At 39.6% G+C, this 19,894-nt stretch overlaps 1 protein-coding gene across 3 annotated transcripts in view; it reads left to right on the top strand.

Annotated features, from left to right (window-relative positions):
- Positions 1 to 17,520, top strand: part of Etf1 (eukaryotic translation termination factor 1) — a 32,353-nt gene extending 14,833 nt beyond the window's left edge. For all 3 annotated transcript variants that reach the window (XM_020156095.2, XM_074076919.1, XM_074076920.1), the window contains 9 exons: positions 4,140 to 4,315; positions 4,619 to 4,758; positions 9,164 to 9,302; positions 9,509 to 9,699; positions 11,233 to 11,362; positions 12,404 to 12,559; positions 12,975 to 13,039; positions 14,073 to 14,220; positions 15,236 to 17,520. In XM_020156095.2, coding sequence (XP_020011684.2) covers positions 4,140 to 4,315; positions 4,619 to 4,758; positions 9,164 to 9,302; positions 9,509 to 9,699; positions 11,233 to 11,362; positions 12,404 to 12,559; positions 12,975 to 13,039; positions 14,073 to 14,220; positions 15,236 to 15,318 — 1,228 coding nt within the window. In that variant the 3' untranslated portion in view covers positions 15,319 to 17,520. The remainder of the gene's footprint in view (positions 1 to 4,139; positions 4,316 to 4,618; positions 4,759 to 9,163; positions 9,303 to 9,508; positions 9,700 to 11,232; positions 11,363 to 12,403; positions 12,560 to 12,974; positions 13,040 to 14,072; positions 14,221 to 15,235) is intronic.
- Positions 17,521 to 19,894: the final 2,374 nt, after the last annotated feature.

The following is a 19,894-nucleotide window of genomic DNA, read 5'->3' on the forward strand; positions in this document are numbered from 1 at the left end:
AGGCGTCAGCCATAGGCCCATGGTGAAAGCTGTGTTTTTTGTTTTACTTGTTTGTTTCTTTCTTTTGATTTCACCATGTAGCCCAGACTGCTCTTGAACTCATTCTCCTGCCTCTGCCTCCTGAGTGTTTAGGATTTGCCCCCCTAAAGTATATATTTAGTAATCTGCATTTCCCTTTCAGTAAGTGTCTTATTGTAAGTGTCTTACAATAAAGATGAGTTCAGAAATTTGAAGGGTTTTGCTGGGTTGCAGTGGTTCATAAATTTACTTGCTCAATATTTTCAGCCTTTCTCAAAGCAAACGCCTTTTCTCCTTAGTTTAACATAAAACTTCAGAATGATTTTTTTGGAAATTTTGTTTTTGAAGGCTAGCCACTGTTTGTGATGACAGCTGAAGCTGCATAGCATAAATATCTCTGATTCCTTGGTTTAGCTGAAAATACATGCTCCCCTACCCAAGGGGTAGCAACAAAGTACACTGTTACTCTCCCATGTACTGTCTTTGATCAACTCAGTTTTTTAGGGAAAATAGCCACAAAGGTATGAACCAGCCTCCTCAGTTTCCAGTAAACCAACAGAAGCAGTGCTTGTTTTAGAGAGGTAACTTCACCTGACAATTTGAAAGTTAACTTTTTGATAGTGAAAGGACTACTATATTGAAAACCTATGGAATTTACCACTAAGAGAAAACATCCAAGGAACCAGGGTCTTTGGTAAGTGAGATTCCTTTCTAATGTAAATACTGAGAGAAAACACCTTGGTGCACATTTATGAAATTAATTTTACTTTATGAAAATGAGATTTCTAGGACCTGATTTCAGACATTTTCAGATTTAAAACGACTGGTTGCAAAGCTAAATAGCATGTTTGTTTTTGTTCCCTTTACTCTCTCACAGTGCTTCTTTATTAGGTCTCTTGGCATATAAGCCAGTTTGACTTGACAGTCCCAGTTTTCTAATTTTTTTTTTCTTGCCAGCTTCTACTGGATTCTGGATATGTGAAATTCTACTACTAAAACTGAAATATGCTCAAGAGATACAGACAAGAGGATTGAGAGTTCAAGACCAGTCTGGGCTACATAGACAACTATCTCAAAAAGAATTGGGGAGGAGGGAAGACTGGGATATTAGGCTACTGTGAAAATAAGCTCAGTAGTCAGGAATAAAGTTTAGACACATCCAGCAAACTTTTCAGAAATGCAACACTATTTGTTCCTCAAAAATAAACTAATAACTTTAACTTACAGGGGAGTTTTTGGTTTTTTTTTTTTTTTTTTTTTTTTTTTTTTGGTACTGGGGTTTGATCACAGAGCCTACACCTTTGAGCCACTCCACCAGCCCTTTTTTTGTGAAGGGTTTTTACAAGATAGGGCTTCAACAACTATTTGCCCAGACTGGCTTTAAACTGCGATCTTCCTGATCTCTGCCTCCTGAGTAGTTAGGATTGCAGGTGTGAGCCACCAATGCCCTGCAAACTTACAGCTTTTAAGGACCTGATCTATAAGGATCTCAAAAAATAAGCTTTCTTACAGATTCATTATCACAATTTGTAAAATGATAGCACTTTTTTTGGGGGGGGGGGTTTTGGCAAAACTGGAGTTTGAACTCAGAACTTTGCACTTGCAAGGCCTTCAGCAGTCTACCACTGACTTCTTCAGCTTGGTAGCACATTTCTTGGCATGCTTTGGTTCATGTCATAACACCCCTTGCCTTCAAGATGTAAATAATCTCAATATATACTGACAGCTATTATAATAAAGCCAGTTTTTATATCTAGTCAGGGCTGATTGGGGGCTTTTTAACTGTTTATATGTGTTGTACGTTTGATTCTGTTCACATTCCCATTTGTTGTCCTTGTAATATTGGTAACCTAGGTTTCTTAACATGCTTTATTGATAATTAGAAGAAGCCGTGACATTAAAAAAAACCTTGAAAGGAATACCCTGTAGGTACTGTTTGTCTTTCCGTATGACCTTTTTTTTTTTTTTTTTTGCTATACTGGGGGTTAAACTTGGCTTTGTGATTGCTAGACAGGTGCTACACCACCAGGCCCCATAGGGTGGTTTTTGTTTGTTTATGGTAGCTTTATTGAGAATTTACTCACCATAAAATCTAGCCCCCTTTTAAAGTGTATAATTTACTTATTTTTCACTATTGAGCAACTATCACCACTAACTTTAAACTATCTCCATCAACTTGTGAAAGAACTGCATACTCTCTTAACAGTCACTCTCCCCATCCCCTGACAACCACTGTCTACTTTCTGCTTCTTCTGAATATTTCATACAAGTGGAGCTTTACAATATGTTTTTTTTTCTTTTTCTCTTTACAATATGCGTTTTTTTGTCACTGATTGTATTTGGTATACTGTAAATAAATATGTATCATTCCTCTTACTGCTGAATAAGGTTTCATTGTATGAGTATACCACATCTTGCTGATCTGTTTCTTTTCTCTTGTGTATATACCTAAGATTGGAATGGCAGGATCATAGGGTAACTGTTAAATTTTTAAGGAAATGTAAACTGGCTTCCAAAAAATCATACTATTTTGCTGCCCCCAATAGCATTGAATAAGAGTTTTTAGTTTTTCCACATACTATAGCGAAATGTGTATTCAAATCCTTTGCCCATTTTTAATTTGATTTGCCTTTTTGTTACTGAGTTGTAGGAGTTCTTTACATATTCTAAATACTTACATTAATCTTTATCGGGGACATGATTTGTAAATATTTTCTCCCATTTTGTGGGAGAGGAGGGGGATGGTACTGCGGGATCAAATCCAGGCCTCACACTTACTTTGGCAGGTACTCCACCACTTAAGCCACACCCTGGCACTTTTATTTGGTTTGTTTTTTCAGGTAAGGACTTAGCTTTGTCCAATGCAGACCTCAAACTGTATTCCTCGTATCTCTACACCCTGAGTTGCTGGAGTTACAGTCCTTTTATTATTTTAAAAAATATGACCTACCTTGCACAAGGTCCTGGGTATGGTCCCCTGAAGTACCACATGAAGGAAAAATAAATTTAAAATGTAAAAAAATTAACCATCTCAGCCAATATTAAGTGTATATAGCTCATTAGTGTTAAGCACATTCACATTGTTGTATAGTCAACTCTAGAATTCTTTTTACCTTGTAAAACTGGTAAGTCAGGGCTTTCTCTCCCCACTCCACTTCAGTAAGGGGTTCAAACCCAGGGCCTCATGCCTGCCAGGCACAGGACTAGGACTGTTGAAATTAGGTGTTTACAACTGGTAGTGACATTAAGTATGTTGGGAAAATGTAGGTTAAAATGACTGGTTGCTGGCCATCAATATTGAGGTTGCAGAGGGTTAGTGGCCCATGTGTTCAGGCCTTGGTAATATTCTCCATAATTGATAGTTTTATCTCATTTTTTGGTTCTACAAATTTAAATTTGTTTGGATACACAGAATTGTTCAGGCTCTCAGTGTATTGCTCTCTCTAACCAAACTTTTTAATTAAATTAATGCAGTTGACGTATTAGAATACATTGCCTTTAAGAGAGAGGGAAGGGAGAAAGAGAGGTTGGTTTCATAATTGGGATATTTGTGAATTCCAGTGCTCTTCCCTCTCATCAAAGCACTTAGGGTACTAAATTAGTGTTTGTGAATTTTTGTGGCAAGCCTAGAATTTAAAGAAAACAGAGAAAAGGATAATACTAACTGATATTTTGTCTGGACTTTAGAAAGAATTGTTGCATTGTCTTGGTATAGCATCTCCCACCTAAGGGCCATCAAATTCCAAGCCTCTGCTACAGACAGACCTCACTCATTACCAAATTCCAGCCTGTTGGGCCTCCTTATGGTAGCTCTTTTCTTCATCCTTGGGGAATGAGGCATTTCCCAAGCATCCCTTTAAGTGCCTTCTTTACATGACTAATATAATATTCACTTAGATAATTGAGCGGCTACTATATTCTAAACAATTTCTAGTTCTGGGTATGCTGTAGTGAACAACACACTTAACATAGTTCCTGTCTTCCTGATCATGTTGAGTGGCTTGTTTCTGTTACTTGAGGAACATCTTACCCTAACTTGTTTTACTGTGGATAAATATGAGATTACACTTAACTACTTACATAATATTTAGACCTCTACTGAGTTATTCTCTCTTCCACAGCAATGGCACCAGCATGATATCATTGATCATTCCTCCCAAAGACCAGATTTCACGAGTGGCAAAAATGTTGGCAGATGAATTTGGAACTGCATCTAACATTAAGTCACGAGTAAACCGCCTTTCAGTCCTGGGAGCCATTACATCTGTACAGCAGAGACTCAAACTTTATAACAAAGGTAATCTGGAGCTTAAATCCTTTTCTTTCTGTACTTTGTCTTGGTTGTGTTTTCCACTTTGATCCTGCCATTGGGTTTTATTCACTAATGTTTTCTTCAGCCTGCCATGTTTAACTTTTTTTATTTTTTTATTTATTGAAAGTTAGTATTTATAGGAATAAATCTTACTGAAACATCTCAAAAGAGGTTTTATAATTAGAGTGCAAATTCTGCCTGAGAGATCGTTAAGGATATTTCTGTTTTGTTTAAGTTATGACTGGGAACATTTTAAAATAGAGAAACTGTTTCTATGTTTCTTTACAGTACCTCCAAATGGTCTGGTTGTTTACTGTGGAACAATTGTAACAGAGGAAGGAAAGGAAAAGAAAGTCAACATTGACTTTGAACCTTTCAAACCAATTAATACGTCATTGTATTTGTGTGACAACAAATTCCATACAGAGGTAAGAGTTTGAGCACAGAACATTTTCATCATTTTTAAAAGAAAAGTCGTATATATCAACAATCACTGTCCATTCCCCCAACCTTTCTTAACTCTTAAAACCACTAATCTATTTTCTGTCTATAGGTTTGCTTATACTGCACATTTTATACATGGTACTGTATAACTTGTAACCTTTTTTTACCTGACTTCTCTAACTTACCTTTATATTTTTAAGGTTAATCCATGTGGTAACATGTATCATACTCTTTCATTCCTTTTTTTTTTTTTTTTTTTAACCACCAAATAAAGCATGATATTACATAATGTCCCTTTTTTAGTGGTACTGGGGCTTGGACTCAGGGCCTCATGCTTGCTAGGCAGGCACTCTACCACTTAAGCCACTCTGCCAGCCCTATGGATAATGCTACATTTTATACATATATTTATCAGTTGGTTTACACCTGGGTTATTTCCATTGTGTTGGATATAATGAATAATGTTGCTACGAATATTCTTACAGGTTTGTGTGTGTGTGTGTGTGACTATTTTCATTTTTGTGGATTATATCTAGGAGGTGGAATTGCTAGGTCATAGAAACTGTGTTCAACCTTTTGAGAAGTTGTTTACATTGTTTTCCAGACCATAGAAAATGGTACCATTTTACACAGGTAATTCATTTCAAAAGGCAAAATAACATACATTTATTATAGCACTAGTCATCATCATGTTTGAAGAAAGTGTTAAACTGGATTTGAAGAACTAATTAAGAGATAAATAGACGTGTCAAATCTCCTTCTCTCCCTGTTTACCAATGATACTTGCCTGTATTTTTTGTACCCTTAGTTTTCAGATTACATATTGTAAATTTTTAGTAACAAGAGCTGTTCCTTCTCTTTCCTTTCCCCATGAAACTTTTTTTTTTTTTTTCATAAGTGCATACAATGTTTGGGTCATTACTTCTCCCTTCCCCCACCTCCCCTTGAAACTTTTGAGTGACAGAGCTGTCATATGATGAACTTCAGTGGTGGCAAGGAAGCCTTGTTAAAGTGATCTAAATCAGTCAACAGTAGAACAATCAGGAATTCACAGCTGGCTCCTAGTTTAGTATCTTGTCTTTCATTGACCTAGGGAAAAACCTCTACAGCAGAATTAGAACTGACATTTGTCCACACAGTTTACAATAGATGATTTTTGCTAACTTGACAGGAAATCCAATTCCAGTTGAATCTTGGTCAACTGCATGGATGATCCAGCCTGTTTTTATCTTAGCTACTGCAGTCTCCTTCTGGCAGAGGCGCCATTGGGGAATTCTTTGCTACTCTGTCCCATTTATCTGTGTTTGGTTTTATGAAAATAAGATTTTGAATCTTTCTCATTTGGTACCTGTGTTGTCTGGATTTAGCTCATTTACTAAGCTAGCCTTGCTGGGGTTTTTTTCTAAACCAAATTCCTTTTCCAACGTACCATTTAATCTTTCTAGCTTTATATATTTGGGCTTTAAATGACTATGCTGGGTACCAGCGGCTCACACCTGTAATCCTAGCTACTGAGGAGGCAGAGATCAGGAGGATTGAGGTTTGAAGCCAGCCTAGCCAAATAGTTTTTGAAACCCTTTCTTGAAACAAACCCATCACAAAAAAGGGCTAAAGGTGTAGGCCCTGAGTTCAAGGCCCAGTACTACCCAAAAAAAAGTAGAAATCAGGATCTTTGTTCCAGGCCAGCCCAGGCAAATAATTTGAGAGACCCTATCCTCAAAGACACCCAACACAAAAGGGTTGGTGAAGGGGCTCAAATGGTAGAGCACCTGCTTAGCAAACATGAGGCCCTGAGTTCAAACCCCAGCACCTAAATAAATATAAAGTAAAGCAACGAACTTAGAAAGCTGAAACAAGAATATTATTAGTTCAAGGCTAGCCTGGGATCTGTAGCAAGACCCTTGCTAAAGAAAGGAGGGAGGGGAAAAATGATAGTAGTATACTGTATATCACAAAATTTTTAAATTGTGTTTTATCATTTTTACATTTACTTATATGTGTATACATTATTTGGGCCACTCCTCCCCCCCCCACCCCCGGCATATCACAATTTATGTCCTAATAATGATTATGCATTCTTAAGGAATAATTCCTTAATAATCAGACTTGTTGAAAACATTAATTAAGGTACCTAACAGATCATTATGATAAAAGGCTGTTCTAGTTTTGGGTACTAACAATTGAATCCAAGGGGTTCCATTGTGCTAAACATATCCTCTAACACTGAACTGGAACCCCAGAACATGCTTTATTATTCATGTCTTGGCTTCTTTGTTTTTGAGGCAGGTGCACTGCCATACTTAACTCGCAGTATTCTTATGTTAATGCTAATTATCAAGCATGGTTTGGCTAAAGATGGATTCTTTGGAGGGAGGCAGTACTAGAGTTTGAACTTAAGGGCCTCACACTTGCTAAGCAGGAGCTCTGCCACTTGAGCCACTCTGCTAGCCCTGTTTTGTGTTGGGTATTTTCGAGATGGATGGCTCCTGAACTATTTGCCTGGGGTTGGCTTCAAACCAAGATCCTCCTGAGTAGGTAGGATTACAGGCATGAGCCACCATCACCTGGCTAAAGATAGATTTTTAATTGATTAGTCTTCTTTCTAAACTTTTTTTGGGGGGGAGGAGGGCATTGGGGTTTGAATTGAGGGCCTCATGCTGGGTAGGCAGGTGCCCTTACCACTTGAGCTCCTCTCCCAGCCTTTTTGTGTGTGTGTGTTGGGTGTTTTCAAGGTAGGGTCTCTCCAACTATTTGCCCAGGCTGGCTATAAACTGACTCCCTGATCTCTGCCTTCTGAGTAGGTAGGATCACAGGCGTGAGCCACTGGCACCTGTCTAGAAGCTATTTTCTTTTTGTTGTTGTTAGTGGTGGTTTTTTGGTTTTTTTTTTTGTTTTTACGTTTTAGCAAGGACTTATTTTAGTATAATAGGATAAAGCATAGACGAGGGGTGTGGGGGGGAACATTTCCTGTTCTCCATGCAGGAAATGGGAGCAAAGACTTTAGAAGCTATTTTCTACCTAGCTAAAAGGGAATAAGTAATGATTTCTTAGTTCTAAGGAGATTGCTACCTGACGATTAATGATCTTTCATCCAGTAGTATTTAAAATCCATTATGAAAATGTCTATTTGGGTCCTAGGACTACTTAAATATTTCCTCTTTGGAGAGGCAGAAATTTGGAGATGAAAAGCTAACTCGGAAGTTTTCACCATAAAATTTAGAATTGGTAGTTTTAATATACGTTTAAAACTGAGTTTGAGGTTTGTTTGGTTTTTTGGTGCTACTGGGATTTGAACTCAGGACTTCACACTTGTTAGACAGGCACTCTGCTGCTTGAGCCCTGCCTCCAGCTTCCTGAGTTTGAGTTTTATCCAGATATCATTAATGTTGCTCAAGGTTACAGGAATTGAACATTTCAAGACTAGAAATTAATTTTAAGAGACTGTTTCTTGGTATTCATGTACTTGTAACTGTACACTTGATTGTGGTCTAGTAATGCTGGAGTTTTTAATGGTAATAGTAAGTCAACTTTTAGGGTTGGGATAGTAGTTTTGGTAGACCACTTGACCTAATAAAATTCATGAGATCCTGGGTTCAATTCTAAGCACTGCTCCAGGGAGGAAAAAAAAGGAATCACCTTTTGGAAGTTAGATCCTTTATTTGAATGTTATGCTCCATAGACTACATGTCTTAATTAAATGAAGGGCTAAAAAGAAATTTGAGCTTATAACTTTGAATTTAGGGGTTTTTCCTGTTTGTTTTTGTTTTTGACTGGAGGTGTGGTTCAAGTGGTAGAGCATCTGCCTAGCAAAGCCCAAAGCTTTGAGTTTAAGCTCCTCTATTGTCCTTCCCCTAGCAAAAAAATTAAATGGTTGGGAAGGAGTTCAGTGGTAGAGTGTTTGCTTAGCATAGGAGAGACCCTGTTTGTTCCCTAGCATTGCAAAAAAAAAAGGTTTGGTTTGGTTGGTTGTTGAATCTGGGTATTGCTGTGTAGCTTAGTCTGGCCTTAAACTCATAATCCTCCTGCCTTCTAAATCTTGAGATTATGGTTTTGCTTCACAGTGTCCAGCCCCAGTTTTGAGGGGTTCTGTTTAGTCATAATGTTGTATAACCATCACCACCATCCATCTCCAGAACTCTTTTCATTTTGTAAAACTCTACACCTGGTAAATGGAAATTAGCTCCCCTATTCTTCCTTCCCTCTGGTCCTGCAACACCATTCTGCTTAAGAGTTGCATGTTGATAGCTGAAATTTATAAATTGTCCTATAAAGTGGGTTTTTTTCACTTTGTTCGTACCATTGTGAGTAGTGTTAAAGGACTTACGTTCTTTTGGATTTTGTCTTACCTTAGCAAAGCTTCAGAATGTCGTACTTGTGTTTATTTTCCAGGCTCTAACAGCACTACTTTCAGATGACAGCAAGTTCGGCTTCATTGTAATAGATGGCAGTGGTGCTCTTTTTGGCACACTTCAAGGAAACACAAGAGAAGTCCTACACAAATTCACTGTGGATCTCCCAAAGAAACACGGTAATATAGGAAGAGAACATGAGCCCTTTTACTTTGTAATTAGCAGGAAAGTCCCTCTCTGTAGACAAATAGCGGTCTGTGCTAAACACTTACTTAAAGGAATGAGGATTTTTTTTTTTTAACTTGGTCCTTTCTTAGGTAATGATTTTTATTATTTTTAATTCACAGTGGCTTTTTTTCCCCCCCTCACCATTTTTGTGTCAAAGGTAGAGGAGGTCAGTCAGCCTTGCGTTTTGCCCGTTTAAGAATGGAAAAGCGACATAACTATGTTCGGAAAGTAGCAGAGACTGCTGTGCAGCTGTTTATTTCTGGGGACAAAGTGAATGTGGCTGGTCTCGTTTTAGCTGGATCAGCTGACTTTAAAACTGAACTAAGTCAATCTGATATGTTTGATCAGGTAAGTGAGAAGTAGATGATCTGTTATGTAAATCTCTAAGTAATAGTAGATAAACCTCCTGTATAAACCTCTTGGATATGCACATCTTTTTGCATATGCAGCCATAAATTCCTTGGATTAGATTCCTATTGCTGTGGTCTAGGCATGGGTCCCAGTGGCAGAGCATTTGCCTAGCATGCATAAGGCTCCGGGTTCAGTTGCTAGCACCACCAAAATGAATGAATAAATGAATAACTTTGAGTTAAATGGTGTAGTAGGTTTATGAATATTTATTAGAAAACATCCCTTCATGCTTTTCTGAGCCCTTTCTCTATTGAAATCAGTCATTTCTAGGTGGGATTCTTATAAGTCCTGTGAAGGTAGGTCCCTGGCATTTAGTGGGTGCTGTAATTGACTCTGAAAATGGTTTGATTCAGAGAAACTAGAATCTGTATTTTACTGTCTTTTTGCTGATTTGTTCCTGGAGGTAAAGCAGTAAAATGACATGCAATATCCAGAGAATCTTTCGGTTTATGGCATGGGCTCAGCCATAACATGTTCCTAAAGTATTCTTTGTCACTTTTTTTGGTGAGGGAGGTGGGGCTGGGGTTTGAACTCAGGGCTTCAAGCTGCTTGCAAAGCAGGCACTCTACTGCTTGAGCCATTTTACTGCGGTTATTTGGAGATGGGAGGGTCTCTTTTTGTTTTGGACAGTACTGGCATTTGAACTCAGGGCTTCACACTTGCTAGGCAGATCTCTACCACTTGAGCCACTCCTCCCAGCCCTGAGAACTATTCCTGGGCTGACCTCAAACTGTGATCCTCCCAATCTGGTGTGAGCCAGCAGCCGGCACCCAGCCTTCATTATTTTCTTTGACAAGAGTCAGTTGCTTCCCCCACACACACACCTTTTTTAAAAATATATTTATTTATTTTTGTGATACTGGGCTTTGAACTTAGGACTTAACACCTTGGGCTGCTCCACCAGCCCTTTTCTATGATGGGTTTTTTTCCAGACAAGGTCTTGGGCTGGCTTCAAACTGTGATCCTCCTGGTCTCTGCCTCCTGGGTAGCTAGGATTACAGTTGTGAACCACTGGCACCCAGCTTCCCCTTTCCATCATACAATATTTTTGTTTCATTTACTGGGTTGTCCTGAAGTAGGTGTGATAGAATATGTGATATAATTGGCTGAGAAAGTTTGCCCTGGCAGTGTTATTGCAAGAACAGATCTTGAACAAATTGGCCACCATACCGGTATTTAAACTTCAGAGATCATAATGCCAAGAGATTTGCTGGCATTGAAATACTGGGGCCAGGCACATCTGTAATGCTAGCTACTCAGGAGGATTGCGGTTTGAAGTCAGCCCAGGCAAATAGTCTGCGAGACCCTATCTCAAAAATACCTAATGCAAAAAGGGCTGGTGGAGTGGCTCAAGGTGTAGGCCCTGAGTTCAAGGCCCACTACTGCCAAAGATTAAAAAAAAGATACTGGGTGTGGGTTAAGTTATTTTGAAGTCCTAATGTTTTTGTTTTGTTTTTTTAATTGTGTTAGAGGTTACAATCAAAAGTTTTAAAATTAGTTGATATATCCTATGGTGGTGAAAATGGATTCAACCAAGCTATTGAGTTATCTACTGAAGTCCTTTCCAACGTGAAATTCATTCAAGAGAAGAAATTAATAGGTATTTTGTTTATTCTGTGGAATGTTTGTGTGCGTGTATATATGTTTAAAGCAAGATACTGAAAAGTTAAAAAAGAAGATTTAGCATTCTGAGTAAAATTTTCTGCCTCCACATAATCATTTTTTCCCATTTTATTAGGATACTGTATTCATTGTATGGGGGGATTCACAATTTTGAATTGCCTTACCTTGTAGATTGGTTAGATCGTCCCCACCAATACCCCTCCATACCCTACTTGAAGCAATTGGAAGAGGTTTCAATGTTCTATTTCATATATATGAAGCCTGTCACCTTATCTTCTCCGTTTACCCTCCCCCTCTCACAACTACTCCCCCACACTACCTATTTTATAGTCCTGTCATTCATTATTAATTCCAAAGTCAATGTTCAAAGGGATTTCTCAAAGTATTCCTTCTGTGAGTATACTTTGGTCAGTTCAACCCCTTCCATTACTTACCCTTACCTCCCACCCTCCATTACTCTACAGCTGCCAATACATACTGTTAGAGCCTCTACCTGCAGCGATATAACATATTTCAATATTGTTGACTATCATTCTCTTTTCCTTTCCCTCTCCGAAGTTCCTTGAGACATAATCATTTTTAACTGTTAGTCATTAGGTGTAATAAATGTCTTTGTATCTACCAGGAAAAATGTAATATATACTGATAACCTTCAGTATCTACAGAACATTGAGTTCAGGACTTTTTGCATACCAAAATCCACAGGTGCCCAAGTCCCTTAAAGTGGTGTAATATAACCTACACACATCTTCCCATGTGTATTAAATTATGTCTAGATTACTTATAATACCCAACACACTGTAAATGTTACATAAATAATTGTTATGCTGTATCGTTTAGGTTACAGTGACAAGAAAAAGTCTGCCTATTCAATAGAGATGTAACCATCATAGGTCTAACTACATAATACACATCAGCAAAATATAACTTTATCTGAATAATTTTTAGCCACACTTGGGTAAGGTCATAGATACAAAGAGCTGACTATGTATTTTATTTTCCTATCCCTAATCCACAGGACGATACTTTGATGAAATTAGCCAGGATACAGGCAAGTACTGTTTTGGAGTTGAAGATACACTAAAGGCATTGGAAATGGGAGCTGTAGAGATTCTAATAGTCTATGAAAATCTGGATATAATGAGATACGTTCTTCATTGCCAAGGCACAGAAGGTAAAAGAATCATAAAATAATGTTGCTGTTTGTTAACATTCTGTTGTTTTCAGGAAATCTGGGGTGGAAATTTGGGAGGGATGGCTGGTTCAGGAGCAGTCTGAAGGCAGAGCTACCCCTATTCCTTACTCTGTTGGTCTATAGCATGTAATGTGTGTAGATTTTTGTGTTTGAGCTATTGTCAGCTTATGATTGTTTAATTTGCTGAGGGCCAGAACTGTATCTGGAATGTCTTTGGTTTTTTCTGGAGCAGTGAACCTGGTTTATGCTTAGTGCATACTAAGATGTTGGTGGGAAGGAGGTTTAACACAATTAGTCAAGGAGCCCTTTTTTAATATAACTTCATCTCACAGGGATTATGCCTATTAGTATATGAGAACCAAGTTAACACAGTTTTTTCCCTTTAATGCTATAGAGGAGAAAATTCTGTATTTAACTCCAGAACAAGAGAAGGATAAATCTCATTTCACAGACAAAGAGGTATGCGGTTGTTTTCTCTGTTTGGTTATACTTGCAAGAAAGCCTAGGTATGTGTGTTAGAACACTAACAATGTAGAGTATCAGCCTTTGAAAACTAAATCTCATACTAATTAGGGGACCCAGAGAAAGTAAGTCAGCTTCTGTCTGCTAAACACTAATCTGATTCCAAGGAAGGAGACCAAGTCATGAATACCGTGGACTTTTTTTGTTCTGGTAGTTGAACCCAGGGCCTCAGAAAGCATGCTCTTACACTTGAGCCTCACAAAGCCCCCATACACTTTTGTTTGTATTTTGATTTTGGCTTCAAACTCAGTCCTCCTGCCTCTGCCTCCCAAGTAGCTGGGATTGCAGGTATGCACTGCCACCAAACACACTGGGTTTGAACTCGGTGCTTTGCATTTGCAAAGCAGATGCTTTGCCACTTGCCACACCTCCATTCCGTTTTGTTGTAGTTATTTCGGAGATGGGATCTTCTGAACTATTTGCCTGGGCTGGCCTAGAACCTTAATCCTCCCAATTTCAGCCTCCCAAGGAGCTAGGATTGCAGGTGTGAGCCACCAGCACCACCTGACCCTGGCTGCTTTCAGCTCTTCTAGTGCAGTAGCTTCTCTTGGTTTAGTCTGAATACATCACCACTTTAAATGTTACCTTCCTGTACAAGATGGCTGTTAGTAGTTGGTAGCATCCTTAAATTCTAAGTTGGAGGACTTCGAACTTCACAGGGCTGCTCCAAAAACAGCTGTGGTGTGTCTCTTCTGGGCTGTTGATTAAGTTTTGCATAGAGATGATAGGAGTCATAAATTGAAAAACCATTAAGGGAGTGTTGATACTTCATTGCTGCAGCTGGAGCCTGAGGAGGTGTGTTGAAATAATCAGAATTTCTCTGCTGTTTGACATTAATTCGCTTTGTCTTATGCACGTTTTTAAACATACAAAATAAGTGGGAGAATTGAATGATGATGGACAGGGGGATTGAGAAAGGTGGGTTAAGCCTTGATACATACTAATCCCATGCTTTTGTTTGCTCCTGTAGACAGGACAGGAACATGAGCTGATTGAGAGCATGCCCCTCTTGGAATGGTTTGCTAACAACTATAAAAAATTTGGAGCCACATTAGAAATTGTCACAGATAAGTCACAAGAAGGATCCCAGTTTGTGAAAGGATTTGGTGGAATTGGAGGTGAGTAGAACTATGGTTTCAGGACAACGCCTCTCCTGGCCTGAAATAAGTCACTTCAGGTGAAGTAAGCTCATAACTATTTGAGACAGGTAGTTGGAACAGCAGGTACATTCCTTGATGGGGACCTTTTTAGTTTTTTAGTTTGTTTTTGTTTTCTGAGACAGGGTCTCACTGTGTAGTCCAAACTTGCATGGAACTCACTGTAGCTCAGGTTTGTCTTTTTTTGGTACTAGGGCTTGAACTCAGGGCCTCATGCTTGCTAAGCAGGTGTGCTACCACCTGAGCCACTCCACCAGCCCTTTTGTAGTTAGGTAATTTTTCAAGATAGGGTCTCTGAAACTATTTCCCAAGGCTGGCTTCAAACCATAACCCTTCTGATCTCTGCCTCCTGAGTAGCTAGGATTACAGCCATGAGCCACCAGCACACAGCTTTCCTTGAATTCTTTTTTTTTTTTTTTCCTTCATTGCTGGGGTTTGATCTCAAGGCCTACAACTTGAGCCACTCCACCAGTCCTTTTTTTGTGATGGGCTTTTTTCGAGGTCAGGTCTGGCTTCACATTGCAATCCTCCTGATCTCTGCCTCCTTAGTAGCTAGGACTATAGGCATGAGCCACCAACGGCACCCAACTTTCCTTGAATTCTTGACCCTCCTGCCTCAGCCTCCCAAGTGCTGGGATTATATATAAATGTGCCACATCACGGGACTTTATTCGGACCAATTTGGAGTGGTAGGCAGGGCTGGGGTTTGAACTCAGGGCTTGCAAAGCAGGTGCTCTATGGCTCTGGCCATATCTCTAGCCCATTTTTTCTGGTTGTTTTGGAGCTGGGGATTTGGGAACTGTTTGCCCTTGATGCTCTCAAACATTGATCTTCCCAATCTCAGCCTTCCAGCTAGCTAAGATTACAGGCATGATCCACCTCTTTGTAATTCTGCAAAAGTGTAGGCTTCCCTTATTAAAGCAACCCCTCCCTATTCTAGGAATTTATGTGTTTATACTTTGGTCTATTTCTCCAGGTATCTTGCGGTACCGAGTAGATTTCCAGGGAATGGAATACCAAGGAGGAGACGATGAATTTTTTGACCTTGATGACTACTAGGTAGTCGACATGGGTCCGGCAAAACGTGCCTCACCCTCCAGCATCCAACCCAAGGAGCATACCCGTGGTGGAATCCAAACAGATCCCTGCCTTACAATTGGAACATTTCCAGAACTTAATCCATGAGTATTGGATACTGAAAAGAAAACCGAAACAAAACCAGACCCAACCCTACACTTTGGTTTGTCATGGTGTCAGCGCAGCAGCCTACAACTAAGTTCCTAAATGCCACTTCGGACTAATTTAAAAAAAGAATCCCAGTTTTTACTTTTACTCGATGGTGAAATTGGTTGCTCTTGTATTTTATGAAAAAAAAAATGATTTTTTTAACCTTCATACATAGAAGCAAAAATACTTTAACTGCTGTAAACCTTCAAAAGTTAATAGAAGTGAGATCATACTGGTTTGTTTCTTACTTTGATCGGAAAAAAAATTAAATTGCTGCATTTTGCAGTGACCCATTTACATGGCATTCTCAGCTTAGACTGCGTAAGAAGAAATATATGTGGTGAAATGTTGGAACCATTTCTCTCTTGGTCTCTGTTTAATGTTGAAAGGGTGAGCTAATTGGAGGCAAATTCAACTTCACTCCCTCATATTCCCCCCACTCCAGACTGTCAGTTTCAAGGGTGCAGATTGCATTGCAAGTCAAACTGATGAAGCATTGGGGCCAGTGCACTATTTACTTCCATCTGTTTAGCAGGCACTTTTGTGCCTGACATTTGGGAGCCCTTTGTATCACTTGCTTTGGCAAAGGTCCCCATAATCTTAGCATACTAGAAACCAGTTTGGTATGGATGTGATTGGGCTTCTGTGCTGTTGCTGGGATTGGAAGAAATAAAACATGCAATTGAAGTGGAAGCAAAAAAATTAAAGGTTATTATTTCATTTTGCTTGGGTCTAGTCTTGGTGAAAGGGAGGTGGTCGTGTTTCCTTGTGTTGGATGGCATGAGATTATGTGAATGTTTTGATTTTTAAAAATGAACTGCAAGATTTTTCACAGGAATGACAGACAAGACATGTATGGCTGTGCATGTAATTATATACCCCTGGTGGGGTTGGAGGATCTGTTTCAAATGTTGGACTTACAAGCACCTCTCAGATGAGAAATTATGGGAGGAAGGGTGGGAAGGATAGGGGGGTGGGAAGGGATGGGACACAGCTTCTGGCACCTTGGACTAAACCATGTTGGATCCAAAAGTTGGCCTGAAAACATGAAGCTTATGCTTCATAGCTGGGCTGTAAGGCAGACTTGAGCCCAGCTCATAGGCAAGGTAGTGACAGTGAACAAAGTGTGTAGGTTGTGCCCAGTGGTAGCAACAGAAAAAAATATACTAAAGGGACTTTGAAGGACCAAAGGTTTTTAAAGTCAATTGGTATCACCCCCATACTGATGAGGGTAATGGGGTGCATTTGGTTTTCAAATTGGGTACTTTTTAACACTTTAGTGCCTGACTGCTGTTCTTCACTGACTTGACTCAGTCACTTGTAGCTTTATTGGTCTGAACCGGCTCCTTGTTCCCAGGTTACAGACCTGCCTATCGTTCCAATAATCCTGTTTCACTTGAATGGAGTATGTCTTAAATGTAAAGCTTCTGGTTCACACACTGTACTCTGAGGTCCAAATAACTGTCTGTCATTTAACCTGATGTCTCAACCCCCAGTGAGAAGAGTCAATTCTTTGGTGTTCACCGACATGGGAGGCTTCACCGGAACAGGTTTCTGCTTTGGGCTCTGCTGTTTGTTTGCAGAACACCCAAGAGCAAGCAACATGCTCTCTTCACAGCAGTACCTTAGGGTTTTGCCATTGTAAATGGGTCTAATGTGATATGACAAGACCAGAGAAATTGGATGTAAATTTACATTTTTGAATATGCTTGTTGTTTCACATGATACATTTAGGGTATGCAGCTCCTTTTGTAGTTTTTATTTTTACTATTTAAGTTTGGAAATGATGCCAAATTTTTGTATTTCTTTAATCAATGTGTTCTCTTCAGTGATATATATTGCATTATATATTGATGTGTGTATCAATATATACTGATATGTATTACACTTACACATACAAACACATAAATAAGAGGGGGTGAAAACCGTAGCCTTTGCATTCTCATAGCCTCTGCAGAAAGATTCCAAGCAGCTAAAATCTTGGTGTTGTGATGTACAGAAATGGAGAAGAGTATTAAACCATATTTAAGAATACACCGTGTGCTTTGAGATTTTTTAGGACTGTTCCTAGAAAAGTTTGGACTTTGTGGAGACAGTTCTCCAGAGACTTTGTCAGATTAGTCATGTCTAATAAATTTACAGCCTTAGAGGTTTTTTTACTATATTTGTCTATGCAAAAGATGCCTATGGTCATGATCCCAAGGTTATACTAGAGGGAGGAGATTCCATTTGCTAGGACCAGACTAATCTGTATCTTCCCCCATTCCACATGTATGTCAAAAGATAAACTTGTGTCTTTTTTTTTTTAAGGGGCATTTCAAGTATTCTCAACATTCCATAGAGGTAGATGGTGCACAAGGAAACTGTATACCATATAGACCAAAAGAGATCTGGTAGCAGCTCTTTACTTATTAAGACAAAATTTTGTCCTAGTTCCGATTCCAAAGTTGGTCGTCTCTACAATCTGCTTGCTTTTAGTCCTATAATAGAACAGTCCAGATGGAAGAGCAAAAAACTAGGCCTGAGCATTTCCCCCATCTTGCATACCTTTCTGTGTTAGAAGAGTCATGCTAGCTAAGTAGAGCAAGGCTCCTAGGCCAGGTTAAGAGCAGAATAAACTCTTTTCTCTAAAGGTGGGGATGTTTGGAGCCTCTTCTGTTTATAGTTTGGAAGTCTGATTGAGGAGCTTAGGTGGTGCATCTTCTGCTTTCTCCAGATTTGACCAAAAATATAGTTAAGGCCTGTTAATGGCAGTTTTTCTGTCACTGCTTCAATATATTTTTGTACATTTTCTTGATGCCTTGAAACCCAGTCACCCTTTGGGAACGGGCAGACCTCTGGGGGCAGATGGAGGTGTAACTTCTATTGCATCTCCTAGGTGATATTCTTGAAGTCAAATTGTTAGAAGGCAGCATGGGAAGTGCCCGATGTATGGGCCAGGCACTTGCCTGTCTGGACCCGTGGCATTTGCCATCTTTTGTTCTCTGGCTCTGGTTCCTATGTCATGACACTCCCAGACAAGACCAGTAGATTCAGGGCTGAGTGCCAAGATGGAATTTAAGCCTCATGCCAGCTTCTCCCTTTTAGCCAGCTTGAGTGAGAGCCAGATGGGACTCCCATCTGCCAAGTCCCACCCTGATGGGACTGTGCTTTAAGGGGTATGGAAACATGCTAGAGCCAGTGGAGCAGGGCAGTTGTTTGGTTTGTAGCAGTTTGGATTCCACAAACAGCTAAGGATGCGATTGAAAAACAGGAAGTGGAGGTACATATGCCAATAGTTCATCTCCAGGGTGAATTCTGTTTGAGGTAGATCTACCTCCATGAGTCACCCTCTGAACTTGCTTGGCAGGCTCACCTGGGGTCTTAAAAAAAAAAGTCTTCTAAACTAGGCCTGGTGGTGCATCGCTATAATCCCAGCTCTTGGGAAGCTGAAGGTAGGAAGATCTCAATTTGGAGGCCAGTGTGTGCTGTATTAGTAAGATCCTGTCTCCATAAATTTTTTATGTTTGGTGTTTATTTTTATTGTTTAAGAATGTATGTATTCTGCAGCATTGGGGTTTGAACTCAGGGCCTTACACTTAGTAGCCCAACGTTTTAAAAAGTAAAAGCCGTGGTTCTGGCTCTTAACAATAGCTGGAGTTTGTGACTTCAGCTAAGTTCCTTCTTAGTCCTCGGTTTCCCTATCAGCATAAGGCAGGCCCTGAGTCTGAAGCACCTTTCCAGCTATGAAGCAGGAGCTTCACAACTGATGGATAGAAATCCTGGCTCTGCCTGAGAAACTGGCAAATTATCCCATGTCTGTGAGCATCAGTTTTCTCACCTAATTATTATTAATGGCTAGGGCTGGGATAATGAGCTACTTGCGATGGTCCTACCAACACTATTCCTGTGGAAGTTGCCAGGATGAGTTTGCTAGAGACCACAAGGTGGTGCTAGACCACAAGGATGCTGGCTATGGAAGAAATTTGCTTTATCTGATGGAGCGCAGATTTCTGGCTAGCATTAAGAGGTGCCTTGGTTAGCTGGGGGTGTGGCTCAAGAGGGAGAACTCCTGCCTAGCAAGCTTGAGACCCTGATTCAAATCTCAGTACAGCCATAAATAAATAATCCTGGAATAGCTTGCTTTGCCCTTAAATGGAGAGAGCAGTCTGCAAAGGAAGTAGGGATATGTGAACTGAGAGAACCCAGGAGTCTCCTTCCAGTTTGGTCCCATTTTAGCACTCTGAAACTTGTTTTGAGCTATCCATCTGTAAAATAACTATAGTCACATTTGTTGAACAGTTATGTAATCTGTAAAAAAAAAAAAATGAGGTAGATACTGTTTATATCTGCCTAAGTTCACAAGTGGCAAAATTGAGGACTTAAAGACTTTTTGGTTCCAAAACTAGTGAAATGAAGGCCATTCTCA

Source organism: Castor canadensis, chromosome 6, assembly GCF_047511655.1.
Source record: "Castor canadensis chromosome 6, mCasCan1.hap1v2, whole genome shotgun sequence".
Classification (NCBI taxonomy): domain Eukaryota; kingdom Metazoa; phylum Chordata; class Mammalia; order Rodentia; family Castoridae; genus Castor; species Castor canadensis.